The 16,869-nt window shown below is 34.2% G+C and overlaps 1 protein-coding gene across 1 annotated transcript; it reads right to left on the minus strand.

Annotated features, from left to right (window-relative positions):
* Positions 1–453: 453 nt before the first annotated feature.
* On the minus strand, positions 454–12,621 carry LOC114312780 (uncharacterized). The gene is made up of 4 exons (XM_028259074.2): positions 12,203–12,621; positions 11,926–12,057; positions 11,621–11,817; positions 454–834 (listed from the first exon to the last, which is right to left on the minus strand). The coding sequence occupies exons 1-3, from the start codon at positions 12,485–12,487 to the stop codon at positions 11,626–11,628; spliced, it is 609 nt and encodes a 202-aa protein (XP_028114875.1). The 5' UTR covers positions 12,488–12,621; the 3' UTR covers positions 454–834; positions 11,621–11,625.
* Between the last annotated feature and the right edge of the window lie 4,248 nt (positions 12,622–16,869).

Consider the following 16,869-nt stretch of genomic DNA (forward strand, 5'->3'; position numbering starts at 1 on the left):
AATATATACAAATGCGGGCAAGTGAGTGTGGATGACGTCAGGTAAAACTCACGGCCCGTCTGCAACCTGCAAAACTGAAAAATCTTAACTCACATCCAACCCTAACAATTATGTGAAATCGCCAATTAGGTGCGGGCAATTCGAGTTGGGCAATTTTCACAGGTCAAATAATTCTATGCCCAGCCCTACTTGGTGGTAGTGTTGACTATTGAAGATAGGATAACACCATGCACATAACAGTTACACTACCACCAACTAAGCCTAGGGTCTGATTCTCAATCAATGCACTATATCAACAAAATACACAAAGGAGGAATTCAGTGATTTTGTTAATGTCATTCAAGCAGAAACCCCACTTTAAATTCATGTGAAAAACAAAACACCAAACAAGCCATAGGCACAGTAAACAGACATCAATCAGTTTGACACCAGCCTTCCATCACATGAAAACAATTTCTGTAGACACCTCGCACACTTTCCAATTCAACAACATGCATATCGGGCATCTCCAACGTCTAGGATGCTTTCAGCTTACGTTCTTTTACATGTTTAAATTAAAATATACCTTAGACATGCAATCTGCCTTAGTTGTTATGTCATACATTTCAATAATAAAACAAAGCATCATGCGATGTCATTGTTCTACAAATATTAGTTTAGATATCAGTTTAGAATATCAGTCTAGACATATACTAAATCAAGTAACATAATTGTCAATATCCACCACATGTACAAAGATTCTAATATTAGATTCATTTTGTTCACAGTAACACACTTCCAACTGCCCACTGGGACACCATGTGCATATTACCTTCGTGAAATCTTCAACCACACCTGTGAGTAACCAAAATATACGATCAGTACTCAAATTATACGATCAGTACTCAAATAGAAGCATCTAAAGCAACCACTTATTCGCCAATGTTGATTACAAAAAACACTTTTATAGATGTTCAGCTTTCTATGTGATCAAAACAAATATGAGAGTACTTGCAACCTCAACTCTTATGTTGTGTTTGGATCATAGATTTGCATAAGAATTTGGAAAGGGAAACAAAAATGTAAGGGAAATGTGAATAAAATATAAATTAAATTTTTTATCCATTTCCCTCGCATTTTCTTTTTCCTTTCCAAATCCCTACCTAAATTGATGATCCAAACACAGAGTTAGTGTTCAGTAATTGCTTCAACCTACTCTAAAGTTCCAAGTTATTAGTCTAGATTTTATTCAACACATGGTACAACATAGTGCAGTCGTTTGTTTAGACTATGGCCCTATAGGTAACCCATTATACAATTCAGACAATTTTCACCATTTAGCATACAAATTGGTGCTCTCTCTCTCAGAATTTAATCATTTGAAGTTTTATCAACTTTTACTCACCCATCTCAATATTTTCAGCTCTGAAACCATGTCAGAGGATGGGTGGCTAAGATAAATCTAGAATATTTTGCACCCAAGGAGGATGGGGAAAATAAGGCTACTCCACCCTCATGTGTCTAGGTAGATGGATGGAATGATTGCCTGGTGGGTTACTTTGTTAATAAGAAGTTATGCTTTTGTTAACTCTATTGCCAAAAAACTATGGGGGAAGAGTGGTTACTTTATTAATAAGAAGTTATCTTTTTGTTGTTAACTCTATTGCCAAAAACTGTGGGGCGAGAATGGACTGATTCATGTTATGTCTAATGAAAAGTGTTTCTTCTTCTTTCGATTCAGTTTTGAAAGGGAAGCCATAGCATTTTGGAGGGAAGCTAATGGTCCTGAAGTGGTGGGACTACAGACTTAACTTGTGAAAGGAAAGTCTAATAAAATTTCCTCACTGGGCTAAATTCTTCAACGCCCCCTTCGAATATTGGAATGAGCAAGGGTTAAGCCACATTGCAAGCATTATTCAAATTCTAGCTGAATCACAAAAGAGAATTACTTTTGCCAAAATCTCTGTTCAGATTGAAGTGGGTAGGGAACTGGTGGAAAACTTTCACCTGGACAATAGGAATGAGAATTTTGAAGGGGTCAAAGTGCACCAATGGGTGCTCAACCAGTCTTTGGTTTATGCTGTACTCAGGAATGACTGGGGAAAGAAACCGAAAGTAGAATGGAGGCAAGTACAGAAGCCATAGGGGAGGCCACAGCCAATGATGATCATAATGCCCAAAATGTGGGCAAAGGTGACCTAATTCCAAGAATAAAGAGCAACCATTGGAGCAATCAAAACTCAACCTAGGATGTAGCCAATTCGTTAAATGGGGAACATTATCATGAGGTAGGTTTTGATCAAGACCAACCTATCCATACCATACAGGTGATACCAGGTGATTCAAACTGTGAAGTCTAGCAAATACTTTTGACAACCTGGAGATGTAGGAAGCTAATAACAAGACCCCAGGCCCATCTGTTCCAAATAAAAAGAAATGGGGAAGGCTTTATCTTCAGCCTATAACAATAAGAGTAAGAATGGGAAGGAAAGCTGACAGTAGCATAACATTAGTAGATACATACACCACAAATAAACTTGAATTCCTGGTTGGTATAAATGGAACACCAACTAGAGATATTTATTAACAAGTAATACAAACAAATGATTTTTAAGAACTAAGTAAACATTATGTTATTAAAACAAGTTACACATGAGAAATTGTGTAAATGTTCTGCATTGAAGTTATAGTATACAATAGTTCTTCATCACAATATATATAGACACATACATGCATATAAACATGCAAGAAAGAATGAAAATGAAAATTAACATACTCATAATGAACTCTTTCTAATTGCACTTAAAGCTACTCAGATCTAAAGTTTTATCTACTGATTACGTAATGACTCAGCTTATTTATTTTTGTTTTTAATACTTTCGTCCTTTGGTTTGCTAATATCAGTTCAGGATATTGCTCAACATGCAGCGGTCATCTGCTTTTCTTCTTTCTATATGGGACAAACGGTCAAGAACAATAAAACTTCAAATACTACTTTTTCAACACTAGTAGAAATATAAAACATCCCTATTTGCTTGATCAACTATGGATAGATAAAATAAAAATAATCGTCCTGTGAGGCTGGGACTCATAAAATTTGTTCACTTAACATCTCAAAAAACTGTTGATGTAATCATTTGCAATTTTGCAATTTGGATGCATATCCAAAGAGGTATAGAATTAATGATAATCTGTGTATCCCACCAAAAATGAAATTAAAAGAAATATATTAGAAGCTTCAACTAAACTCAGCATTGTTGAAACAGACGAAAAGAAGGAAGACAAAAAACAATTTGAAGTTGCATTGTGTAATTAAAATGCATACATGTTAAGAATCTGAAGCATAAGATCAAAAAGGCAATGCAGGGCATTGCATTAACATGAAACAATGATCCATTTGAAACCATTTATCAAAAAAAAAAAAATTGATCCATTTGAAACCAAAAATAATATGGATGTGCCGAAGAAAAAAGACAAAAAGGTATCATTAGTGCTAGAAAACTATAAATTAATTGTCAACAAAAAATCATCGTGCTTATCGTAGCACATGAATTAACCATTCACACACTTAGCTCATTCTCTCTCAAAGATGGGAAAGCTCCTGGCCTCAATGGAAAGCTCCTGGCCACTGATTATGCCTAGTGGCATCACAACCACTAGGCATAATCAGTGGCCAGCACGTTGCCATGAACTGGAAGAGATTACCCGAATATGTTGTATGCAATCATTCAATAAAATGGCCAGTGAGTCGAAACAGCCGAAAAATCCAGTAATGTACTGCTGTTTGTGTTTGTGTTTGTGTTTGTGTCAGCGTCAGCCATTGTCTTTCTCTTCCAAAGCTGAAGAAGTGAAGCTTCTACAAACTCTCACTAAGTTCTCTATGCTGTGAATATTTTAGTATGTATATATACATGAACTACCTTTCTATGGTGAAGTGGCTCTCTGCATATCTCAAGAAAAGGAATGTTTTGAATTTAATAATGGGGGTAAATTCACAAAATTTTCTTAAAAAATGGTAATAACATCAACTTGGACCTGGGCAACAGAAAGGGATAAAAGTGTACCAATGGGTGCCCACAGCCAATGATGATCCTAATGCCCAAAATGTGAGCAAAGATGACCTAATTCCCAGAATAAAGAGCAACCGTCGGAGCAAGGACAAAAATTACACAGGATATGGGCAATTCGTTAAATGGGGAACATTATCATGAGGTAGGCTTTGATCAAGACCAACCTATCTGTACCATACAGGTGATACCATCCTTTATGGGGGGCAACTCAAACAGCTGTGGAGTTCATCAAATACTTTTGACAACCTGGAGATAGAGGAAGCTAATAACAGGACCCCAAGCCATCTAATCCAGATAAAAAAATAAAAAGTGGGGAAGGCTAAAAATGAAAGGGGGGCTTCCTTAATTTCTCTATACATTAGAAGCAAATCAAGGATCATATTATTCAAAGGAATAAAATGTATCTTTATTTCGGGCTCTTGGGAAATAAAGTCAGAAGTGTTAATAAGGATATGGTCTTCGAATCTATGAATGGAAGCTGGGGAATGTTGTCCAATTACAATGATCCACTTTGTAAAGGATATGGATCCTATGGAATCAAGATATGCTGAATGTAATGTGCATTAGTACAAATGACCAGGCTATTCATTGTCATGTTAGAGCCAGAAGAAAATGGACTGCTAAGTTTCTGCCATGTATTGTGCTAACGCTCCCCAAAACAGACTGGACATTGAAGCTATGGCCAGGCTATTCAACCAGCAGCCATGGCTGGTCTGTGGGGCTCTGTTAAATGGACCAGGTACATGCACGACTGCAATGACTGATTTGTGAGTGCTGAGTTTGATGATCTTAAATATTGAGGTATGCAGTTCACACAGACAAATGGTCAGGTGCTTCGAGAGATTGATAAACCTCTCATCAATGAGGCTTGGACCATGAAATGAGGCAGAATTCCTGACTGCAGGAATATCTGACCATAGCCCTATCTTGGTTAAAGTTCTGTCTGCCCCTATTAAGCAAAAGAAGCCCTTCAAATTTTTTTATTGTTGGGCTGACCACCCTGAATTCTTGAATCTTGTTGCCAGGGTTTGGAGAAATCATGTTCGGGGCACTCCCATGTTTTGTCTATGCCAGAAGTTGAAAATGCAAAGTTGAAGTTGAAGAAGCTGTGCCAATCTAACTATAGTGACATCACAAAAAAGGTGGACAGGAGGAAGTAAGATCTCAATTGGAAGCAGTCAAGAAAAGTCTTAATAGTAACCCTGAAGTCTTGAGTGTCTATTACTGATGCCAAGGAAATGCTAAGATCATTACTTATTTTCAGAACTTGCTAGGCCATAAGGGAGGTGGTACTATGGTATGCATAGAAGATATGAACTTGGACTATAGTGATCAATTAAATGATGCTCAGAAGAAACAAAACAAGGCCGTTACTGTTGAAGGGATTAGAGAAACCTTGTTCTCTCAAAGATGGGAAAGCTCATGGCCCCGATGACCATAATGTCATGTTCTTCAAGAAAGCTTGGCCTGTAAATTTAAGGATGTGCTTTCCTCTATTACATCTTTCCTTTATTTTTCTTAATTCTGGTGCTATCTTGAAAGAAATGAACTCTACTCTCACTGCTTGGTTCTTGGGGTCCCTAATCTATGAAGCATGAATACTTCGACGAACATGTCGTACCGGTAATGGGTACTGGTACTTTTCATGGTACTTCTAGATACGCACACACGTATGCAAATTTTTCCTTCTTAATTTTTGGCTTACCCTAGACACCAAGTATATTCCCATGTGTAAGCTGGAATAGTATTTTCTTCTATACAAAGGTAAAGTTAGTCTCATTGGACTTACTTTTTTATGCTTAGCATGATTTTAAAATTAAGCAATAGCATATAAATTATTTAATAAATATAGTAACACTTAGTTTTGGTTTATACTTTACTTTTGGCATTAAAGATGAATTGTAGGTCGGATCTTAACAAACTATACCATTTAACTAATTTTTGCATTACTTCAAATTAAAAATAACTAATTTTTTACGAACATACCCAGACGTACCCATACCTTACTTTTTAAAAATTTTATCATATCAACATACCCATATTGTACCTATACTAGTACACGTGCTTCATAGTCCCTAATCCTACCCTCTAAAAGTGTATCTTCAAGATCTTCGCTAACATATTGAAGTCCCATCTCCCTTTAGTTATTGATCAAGCCCAATCAGCCTTTGTTTTTGAAATTAGAATTGTGGACAATATTCGAACTCAATTCATATTCTACACACATATTTTCTGTCACAGAAATGTAATGAATTGATCAATTACCACATAGTTCCATTAGCACCACAACCAATAGGCATAATTGGTGAACCCCAAGGGGTTGGCCTGGTGGCAAGGCCTTGAGTCTTTGAGGTGTGCTCCCTCCAAGGTTCAAGGCTCGAAACCTTTTCAGTGCTAACCGAATATGTTGTACGCAATCATTCAATGAAATGGCAACAATGAGTCGAAACCTTAGTTGCACGAAGCGGGAGCGGAAGCAGGGGCGGGGGTGGGAGCGGGAGCGAGGAATCGTGAGCCGATAAAAGTTTCTTAGGTTGGGAGCGTCTCGGGGAGCGGTAATATGTATATATATATATTAATGCACATTAGAAGTTTTTTTATAAATATTTTTATTTTAATATGCATTAATTATTTTATTTATTTATTTATTATATTTTTTAAATAATATATTATTGTTAATTTATTTTTTTATTTTTAATTGATATATATTATAAATAAAAAATTATAATAAATAAGGAATAATAAATTATGTTAAAATAAATAAGGGCAAATTACATATACCTCCCTCGAGATTTAGCTAAATTACAGATATCCCCTGAGATTTCGTAAATTACAGATACCCCCTGAGGTTTATATTTTCATAACAAATTGCCCCCTGAAGTTTATATTTTCATAACAATTTGTCCCCTAATTTGTTATGCAACTAGTACCTTCAGGGGGTATCTGTAATTTCTCAAACCTCAGGAGGTATCTGTAATTTTGCTAAACCTCGAGGGGGTATATGTAATTTGCCCAATAAATAAAACGAAAAATTAAATATTTTATTTTATAATTTTTTTAATTATATATGGTTTAATTAGATTTCTTTTAAATAATTGGATGATTTATTTTATTTATTATATGTTAAAAAGTTAAGAAATAATAATTTACCAAAATTATTATTATATATGATATTTTAAGAAATAATAATTAAATATTTTATTATATATGGTAAAAATTATAATTTATAAATTTTATTAAATATATAATATATGATAAATTATATTTATTATATATATTATATATGATATATGATATATAATATATATATATATGTATAATTATATGATCAATTAAACATAGAGACGAAGAGAGAGAGAGCGAAGAGAACAACGAACAGAGATGAAAAGGGAGAGAAGCAGAGACGAAGAGATAGAGAGAGAAGCACATAGACGAAAAAGAGAGAGACGAAGACGATCGAGAGAGTGACGAAGATGATCAAAGCCCTCAGAGACGAAGAAGATTGTGATCGATAGTGAGAGAAGAGAGTGACGAAGGCAATCAAAGCCCTAATCTCAACACTGATCCACTGTAAGTTCTCTCAACAACCCTTCTTCTTTCTCCTCTCATGTCGACGTCGAAGGCTAGGGTTTCTCTCTCTCTCTCTCTCTCTCTCTCTCTCCCCTTTACGATCTCATCTTGAACTGAATCGCGTTTCTCTCTCCACAGAAACGCGATTCTTACACGTTTCTTTCTAGGAATCGCGGAATCGCGATTCTTACTCAGAATCGCGAATCGCCAGCTAGTTGCATGATTCCTGCAACTAAGGTCGAAACAGCTGAAAAATCCAACAATGCACTTCCGTTTGTGTTAGCGTTATGCGTTATCCATTGTCTCTCTCTTCGAAAGCTAAAGAAGTGAAGCTTCTAAAAACTCTCTCACTGTAATATATGTTCTCTATGTTGTGAATATTTTTTTATGTATATAAAGAAACTACCTTTCTATGGTAAGGTGGCTCTCTGCATACTCAAAGAAGAAGGGGATGTTTTAAATTTAATGGAGGCAAATTCACAAAATTTTTCAAAAAAATAGCAATAACATCAATTGAGGCCAAGGCTATGAATCCTGTAGACTGTAGTATTGTTTTTACTATTGGTACCATGCATATCGCTACCATTATGTTTTCTTGATTACCATTTTTGGATTTATCACTATAAGTTCTAAAATTTATCATGTAAAAACCGTATTTATTTATTTATAAATGTGGCATTTTTTTCAATGTAATTTGTATGCTTGAAGAACATGTAACATTTTTACCATCTAATCATTCTTATTCTAATCATTATTTTAGAAATTCTCATAATTTTTTTAATCTTTCGTATTGTTGAGCATGCATACACCTGCAAGAGATGAACATGAAACAAAATTAAACCTTTTGTTTAACACATTTTAATCGGTACAACACACTTAAATAAAACACGTCTTGATACTTTCCACTAGTTTTCCCGGTCCTACAGTTCTTCCTAAGATGTTAAAGCAGCTTCAAACCTAAATGACATTCATTCTCTATCTATCTATCTACATGTGTCTAAAGTATATTGAGAAGACAAACATAAAGAACAGATGTAAGCTTTGACGACGATGGTGGGGCATGTTACAGCTTGACCTTACAATACAAATTCGCAGTCGTTGGTGATGGATAGCTACTGGCATCACCAACACTTCTCAATTCTTAGGGCTTCTTTGTAAGAACTATGAATATAACATGTATGCGCCAGAAGGAACTAGTACAAAACGGCACAGCTGGATTATGCTAAAAATTGCCAAGATAGCTGAAAACAATCCAATAACTTAACCAGCACTGGATCGAAGGTCTTCTATATTGTTTTTTCTAGTGTAACAATACATTTCGAACAGTATAGGCTGGCACAGTACAAGATTCACAACCTTGGTTATGGGTAATAAATTGCTAACCATAAGGGAGAGTTTTAATAATTGCTTCATAGTTTAAACTTTTAAGTAGTCGTGTGATAAAAATGGAATTGTTTAAAATATTGATTTTTTTGGATAATTTGGGGAAAACAAAATTCTACACAACTTCAAATTGAGGGGAACACCAAATATTGTTCTCCCTTTAAATATTAGTATAAATAAATTAATAATGCTTTTGATAAAAAGTAAAGCCATTGTCTTTATCAATAAAATTCAAAAAAAATCCCACCATATTTAAAATTAACATAACCTTTATGATCCTAAAGTCATATTATATCATCCTACAATCAAATGATGCTCAGTCCATGCCAATACATATAGAGAACTAATTCTGGTGGCAAATAGATCGTTTGATAATGTTGTCAATTTTCTGTTTCCTATTAACATAAAATAGGAACTTTTTTTTTTTGTGTAAAAAACATAGAAAGGTGTACACAATTACTTTGAAAACAAATAAAAACAAAAGCAAAGACACATTCTCGATGAGTTACTGAAGGTGAAGGCCGCCGGCAGAGGGTGGCCAGAGGTGAATGAAAAGTGCTGTTGGAGATCACGGGGGTTGCTGAAAGGTGGCTGGAGGTCAAAAGGGGGAACGGGCAGCGGCCCTGGGTCTCAACGGGAGAATAGCCAGCCCCTAGAAGTGGTGGATAAGGGGGGGTTGGCAGGGGAGAGAGGCTAGGAAGCATGGATACGGATACATGATACGGCGATATGGATACGGTGATACGCCAAAATCTAAAAAAGTAGGTTACGGATACAACGGAGATACGTTCGTAAAAATTTTAAAAAAAAAATCATTTTTTATAATTTTAATAATGTAATATGCATGAAAATAAAACTTAAAGCAAATTAATAAAACAAGATAGGGATTCATATCAAGCTAAAAGTATTCAAACAATCATAAAACATCCAAAAGTAAAAACAAAAGCAAATGCAAATTAAAATTAAACATCATCTTTACATGCCAGCACTAAAAAAAGAACGAGAGCAAAGACAAGAAATGTGAGAGAGTGAGAGAGAAGTAAGAGAGACAATAAGGATCAAGGTTGTTAAAATCGAGATTCTACGTTGGATCGTTGAAAGTGTTTATAGGATCGGATCGAGGATCGTAAGATCCTACCGTACATAATAATTTAATTTAAATAAATATTTCTTAAAAAGTATACACAAAATGAGCCTATATTCTATTAAAAAAAAGTGAAGATATTGTGAAACATATAATACTCCGTGTAAAATGTACATATAATATTATACAATAGAAAACTCGATGGTAAAAATTTTGTATTTCATCAAAAAAGAAGGTGAAGAAAAATTCTATAACAAAATACTTTACAATCTACAATAATGCATAAAAAGTTAAGAAAAAATATTTTAACAAAGTTGGATATGAAAATAGAAGAACTCAAAAGAACAACTTAACCGAATGATAAAGTTTGTCGTTAACATCCTTAGTGGAGCGGATTCGAGTCACAAAAATAATCTCTCCAAAAATTGAAAAAAAGTTGCAATCATCTTACCCTTCTTAGACTCCGCTACAGCTAAGTTTATTTTTCCGATTAGTTAATTTTGTTAAATTACTGCAATATTTAAATGTTTGTTTCCTACTTTGTTTTTCTTAGTCTATTTGATTCAATATTATTTAATTTTCATTATTTATTTTGACCGCATAAATTGGATTTAGACAACAAACATAAAATTTACAATAAAATGTCATACAATACAAAATAAGGCTTGTAAATTGGATCGGATAGGATCAGATTGGATCGGGATTTCATGATCCTATAAGATCTCATTACTAGGATCGAAAGATCCTACCCATAAGGAATGTTTTACACAATCCGGATCGATTGTATTCAAATGGATCGTAAGATCGTAGGATCATAGAATCCAGATCGGGATTCTGATAACTATGATAAGAATACATCAATTTGACAAATTCTATTACTTTAACTATCACTATATTCCTCTTATCAAAGAACTAAACAAAGCATTAGAAGTAATATGTGACTTCGAGTATCCGATACTTCAAAATTAAGTATCCGATACTCCAAAATTAATAAAAAAATTAACTAAGAAGTATTCAATATGTATCCGCGAGTATCTAAGGAGTATTGGTATCCGATAAGTATGGATACGTCTCCTTTTTTTACGTATCCGTGCTTCATAGGAGAGAGGAGAGAATGAAAACTCATTTTCAAGACAAATGAAAACACCCTTTTTTTATTACAATTTTTGAAATTTTGAAATCAATTCAATATTTTTGGAAACAAAAACAGTATACCAAATAAATTTTCCATTTCCCATTTTCAAAAAAATGAAAACAAAACCAGTAATTAGAATGTATAGATATAAGAATGTTTCAAGAAATCAAAACCCTGTGAGCTGCAAATTGTTATCTGGCTTCTATAAGTACACTTACTAAACATCATCAAATAAGCATAGGAATAATACGCCACTAAAGCAAACAAAACTTGATATCAACATGAAAAATACTTCATATAAAATCAAAAAATAAATGCCAATAGAGAAGGCATAGAAAGCTGTCACACCAAGAAGCATCAATACTTAGGTATTAAGCATACACTATGTAGTTAATTTACCTTGACTAAGTGCTAATTTTCAGCCTACTAATTAGTACGTCAGTATGGCCGATCCCATCCCAAACGCAAGCTTCAAATTCCATAGTACCACCATCAACAGCATCAGCATCCTTAACATCAAAGGTAATATAATACTTAAACCCAGCACACAAACCCACGTTTGCCTTCACAACCTTCACAAACTCCAGCTTCTTAAACTGCACACATATTTTCCGACATATATTATGAACAACAAAGGCTAATTCTCAAACCAAACAAACAAACAAAACAATGAAAAAAAACTTTAATTGAATAAAGAAATACACCTCTTTGTCATTGTATTGCTTGAGCGCTAATTCCGAAAAAGTTTTGAGATCGTCGGCAATCTCATCCAGGTTAAAAACCGGCTCTGTTCCACCAAACCCAAACGAGCGTGGGAAGTACATGACATCAAAGCCCTGTATATGTATATGTATTGTAAGCCCACAAATTCTATTACATTACAACAATAATAATATAAAATATATATTTATATATAAAATAAAAATTTGTAAATAGAATTTTGAAGAAAATAGAGACAAATGAAAGAGGGAATATACATACATCACTTTGGGTTAACTGTCTATCATACTCTTGGAATTCCTTATCAGTAAACTCATGCATTCCATCACTATCATCTTCCACATCTGAATCATCGTCGTAGTTATAGAATACGATTTTTGATCTAGGGTCTTCTTTTTCTTCTTCTGCTGATGAACAAAGCGGTGATGGTGATGGTGATGGTGGAGATGGTGGGGAAGTGTAACCCTCGCACCTTTGCTTCTTCGCCGGTGAATCTCTAATCTCCCATTTGGAATCGTTCCTTTCGATGCGCAGATCGGAGGCCATACCTTCCGGCAGAGAGAAACAACACAATAATGAAAACCTAGACAGCAGACAAAAGTAACTCAACCTACCCTACCCTACGAGATAATTATAGCGTATGTGGGCCTATTTTGGAAGTCGGTAAAACGCGGGTTTTTTTGTTTTTTTTTTCTCAGAAAATATATTATTATTATTATGCAAGTGTGAAGATTTTTGTCATATTTTTTTATTCAACAATGTTAGAGGGTCACAATTTTTATGATTATAATGGTTTAAAATTGTCAAAATGACATCATTTTTGGTGCAAAATATGCCAAAACGACGTTGTTTTGACGATTTTGAGCCATTATAGTCACAAAAATTGTGGCCCTCAAACATTTTCCTTTTTTATTTTTTAAAATCTCTATTTTATATTTTCAAATATTGGCTAAGTTTAGCAATCTAAAAATAATTCATTTTTTTATTTTTTTATCTTTTTTTCATCATATCACCTCTCTACTTTTCTGCACATTTTTTCGTAAAAAAATAAAAAGTGCACTTATTTAGATCATCCCAAACAACCCCTTATTATATTTTTTAAAAGTTATAAAGAGTTTATATAAATCATCTTTCTCTTTATTTTTAGAGTTATACACTTAAAATCGATATATCTCATTCTGAAAGTCCTATATAAATATAAACAAATCGTCTCTCTTCTTATCAAAAAAAAAAAAAAATGATCTTCTTATTTTTTATATTGATGATGATTGAACAACAAACCGATGCCATGTTTTGCTCTTCTTTTTTCGTGTGTTTTGTAATCAAGCAAGACACTTGCTCATCAGATCCTCTTTTTTCTGAGCCCTAGGCTCATTCTTGTGAATGCGTTCCGCTTTGGATCTTTCAAGATCAATTCTCATGAGAAGTAGATTTATATACCTTTTCTTACTAAAAAATAATTATTCTTTTTTATTTTTTGTGCCTGCTTCTATATTGAAATACATAATATTTATAAATGTCCATCATGGATCAAATCACTGTAAATAATTTTGGTTGAATCTTAAAGTTATATGCATTAATTCGAATTTAAACAGAGGAAAACACATAAGTTTTTGAAATAGAAATTTGTACTGCATCTCAAAAGTTCGCATGTTATTTTTTATATACTTTCTTTTGTGTTAAATTATATTTTGTAACGCCCCAAAATAATTAACAATAAAACCATCCACAATATTAATAAATGGCAATACATTTTTGAATGTGATATCTTTACATTCACATGACTCAATTGTACAAAAAATGGCACACGCAACTATGCATTCATAAGCCCTAATCCTGAATCTATAGCATGTGCTATAAGCAAAAGATATGCAATAAAGATTAAACAGATATCTTTATACCATAACGACTACAACTTTCCAATGCAGTACTTGGTTACAATAAAAGTGGGTCTAAGCTCAGTACAGTTAAAGCCCTAGGCTTGTACAAAAGTAATATAACAAATAACAAAAAAGAAGCCTCCAGCTCTACGTTCCTCCCAAGTTATGTTCTTAGCGGAGGCATATCATCAGTACTTAAAAATGGTTTTCCACATAGGGTGAGCCAAAACCCAGTAGAGATACTCTAACACAGTGTATTAATCTTAACAAAGTTATAAGGTGAATGCACAAGCAATACTCATGCCAAAACATTTTATATCTCTTTTCAAAAATATGCAATGCCAGGTTATATTACAATTCATGAAAACATTTCCTTTACAACAGAAAAACAGAGCAATGATTACTAGCTTTAGGAATCTCTAGGTACGTGTCTGCAAATAGGCTATACAAGCACTACCAATGCTATTTTTACCCGTACTAACTAGAAGGTGTAACGTCTCAAAATAAATACAATGACCTATCCACAATGTTACTTAAATGACAACATAAGATGAAATAATTAACTTCCATGAATTTTAATTTTTTGTACAAAAGAATAACACCTGCGGGAATACATTCATAAGTCTATCTCTGAATCTATAGCATGTGTTACATGGTAAAGAAGCAAATGAAAGATAAGCAATTAAGAGAATGCCCTAAAGGCTTACAACTTTCCAAGTTTGTACTTGATTACAACAAAATGGATTTAAATCCAAATACATATCAAAGCCATTGGCTTGTACAAAACAAATACACAAATAGCAAAATGATGCCTTGCTCCAGGTCCTCCCAAGCTATTGTCTTGGCGGAGGTATAACATCACCTGAAATGTTTTTTCCCACATAGGTTAAGCTAAAGCCCAGTAGAGATAATCCAACGCAGCATATAAATCTTAACAAAAGATGTAAGGGTGAAATGCATGCAATGCTAGTGACAAAAACATTTTATATTTCTTTCAAAACCATGCAATGCCAGGTTCATAACACCATTCGTGAAACTTCCTCATTTTTTATTGAAAACTAGACTGTGAATACAACTCTATGAATCTCTAGATACGTGTCTGCAAGTAAACTATACAAGTAATACCAATGTGTCATTTTTACCGATATTAACTAGAAGGCTTGATACCTGTCCGCACGAGTTTCTGGTCTTTCACCAAGGACACACATGCCAACTTATCATAGTAACCACACCCCCTACCTAGATTCACCAAGTATTCACCATTTTCTCAAAACGATATACATTTTAGATGTGATAATATATGGTAATGCTAGGTGCGAATGAATGAGAAATAGTTTTTGTTATCCTAGTTCTCATGCAATTTCTACAATAATCATAGATATCATCTACCGATAACCCAAAACAGATATCTCTAAACAAATAAATTAAAATAATTTCTATAAAGATAAACTTTTCAAATTTAAATATGTGAGTGGTAATACATACCCAACTCCGCCATCTTCATCAATAACAATTAAATTTCATATTTCCAACATCAATACCATATTTATACAAAATCAACATTTAGAGCAAACCCCCCCCCCCCCTCTTTTCTTCTAAGACCAATACCAAATATTAAGGGGCGACCATTTTGTTACCTCTACACCTCATGTCCAATCCAACAACCATTTCCAATAAACCATTTCAAAAACCCCTCCTTTTTATTTCGAACCAGAACCCAAGATTGTTCAAAAGTCTATTTCTTTCACAAGATAGTTTTATAAAAACAAATAACTAAGTTAAAACCCATAAGGAGGTGCGAAGAATCCCTACCTTAAGCTTGGAAGGTACAAGAAAAGAACTCGGAAAAGCTTAACGTCAACGAGACCACGAGCTACTCTGATCAAAATGAAACTCTTGACAAGATCTACAAGTTATCTCAAAGGACCAATATGAGATGGTACCTCTAGGTGAGTAGATCTGAAGATCTTAAGTAAGAAAAGTGAGTTTAGAGAAAAAGAGAGGAAGTCACAAGTGAGAGAGGTAAAAAGAGAAAAACTAATGAGAGAGAGTGACTATGGGTCTATTTATAGTGACTATGTATTAATAGAATAATAGCTCCAAGATCAAATGAAAAGAACAAGTCAAAAATCTCCAAAAAGTAGGACCCAAGCCAAGCAAAATTTGAAAAAAGAGTCACAAGGGTCGACCTTTGCAACAGTGGTGTCGACCCTCAAGAAGAAAGCTGAAACACTTGTGTTTGGTAGTAGACAAGGTGTCGACCCTCAGACCAGAGGTGTCGTCACTAAATTTCAGTAGATGAACCCAAATTCTGCAATAGACAAGGGTCGACACCTCCCACATTAGTGTCGACCCCAAAGGCTAACAAAAAGAGGCAGGTGTCGACACCACCAAAGGCTGGAGTCGACCTTAAATTTCAGTAGCGATCTAGGAACCCAGCAGCAAGATGGTGTCGACACCACCAAGGCTAGTGTTGACCCTTAGACCAAAACAAGACAAAGAAAAAAAGGCAGTGTCGACACTAACAAGGATGGTGTCAACCCCTGAAGCCAAAACCAAACATGAAGAGAAAGGAACGACCATCACGAATATGGTTTTCCAGATTCAAAAACAATAAATGGGTTGGGTTTAAATCAAGATTGTTATAGAAGGCTCAACACCTAACCGCGTAGTTTTCTGGACTTTCACTATGAACACACAGGCCAACATAATACCACAACCACACCCCCTACCTAGATTCACCAAGGTACTCACCCTTTTTTTTCTCAAAAACAATATACATTTTCAATGTGTTAAGTATGCAACAATGCTCAATGCAAATAGATGAAAAATTAGTTTCAATTCGCCTAATTCTCATGTAATTTTTATAACAATCATAGTTATCCTCCATCGATAGCCCAAAATAGATATCTCTAAACAGATAAATAATTTCCAATAAAGATATACTTTCCAAAATTTCAATATAAGAGTGTAATACATATATGACTCTGCCATTATCATCAACATTGTATCATTCCAATTTTACAAAAATCCAACATCATTTCTATT

The sequence above is a fragment of the Camellia sinensis genome, chromosome 11, assembly GCF_055761805.1.
Source record: "Camellia sinensis isolate YWXY chromosome 11, ASM5576180v1, whole genome shotgun sequence".
In the NCBI taxonomy this organism is placed as follows: domain Eukaryota; kingdom Viridiplantae; phylum Streptophyta; class Magnoliopsida; order Ericales; family Theaceae; genus Camellia; species Camellia sinensis.

What these genes read in the sequence shown, in the direction of transcription:
- LOC114312780 (XM_028259074.2), bottom strand. Translation starts at nt 12,487, where the DNA reads ATGGCCTCCGATCTGCGCATCGAAAGGAACGATTCCAAATGGGAGATT. An exon ending in GACAGTTAACCCAAAGTGAT is followed by an intron (nt 12,058 to 12,202) that starts GTATGTATATTC and finishes ATACATATACAG; the next exon opens with GGCTTTGATGTCATGTACTT. An exon ending in AGCAATACAATGACAAAGAG is followed by an intron (nt 11,818 to 11,925) that starts GTGTATTTCTTT and finishes ATATGTGTGCAG; the next exon opens with TTTAAGAAGCTGGAGTTTGT.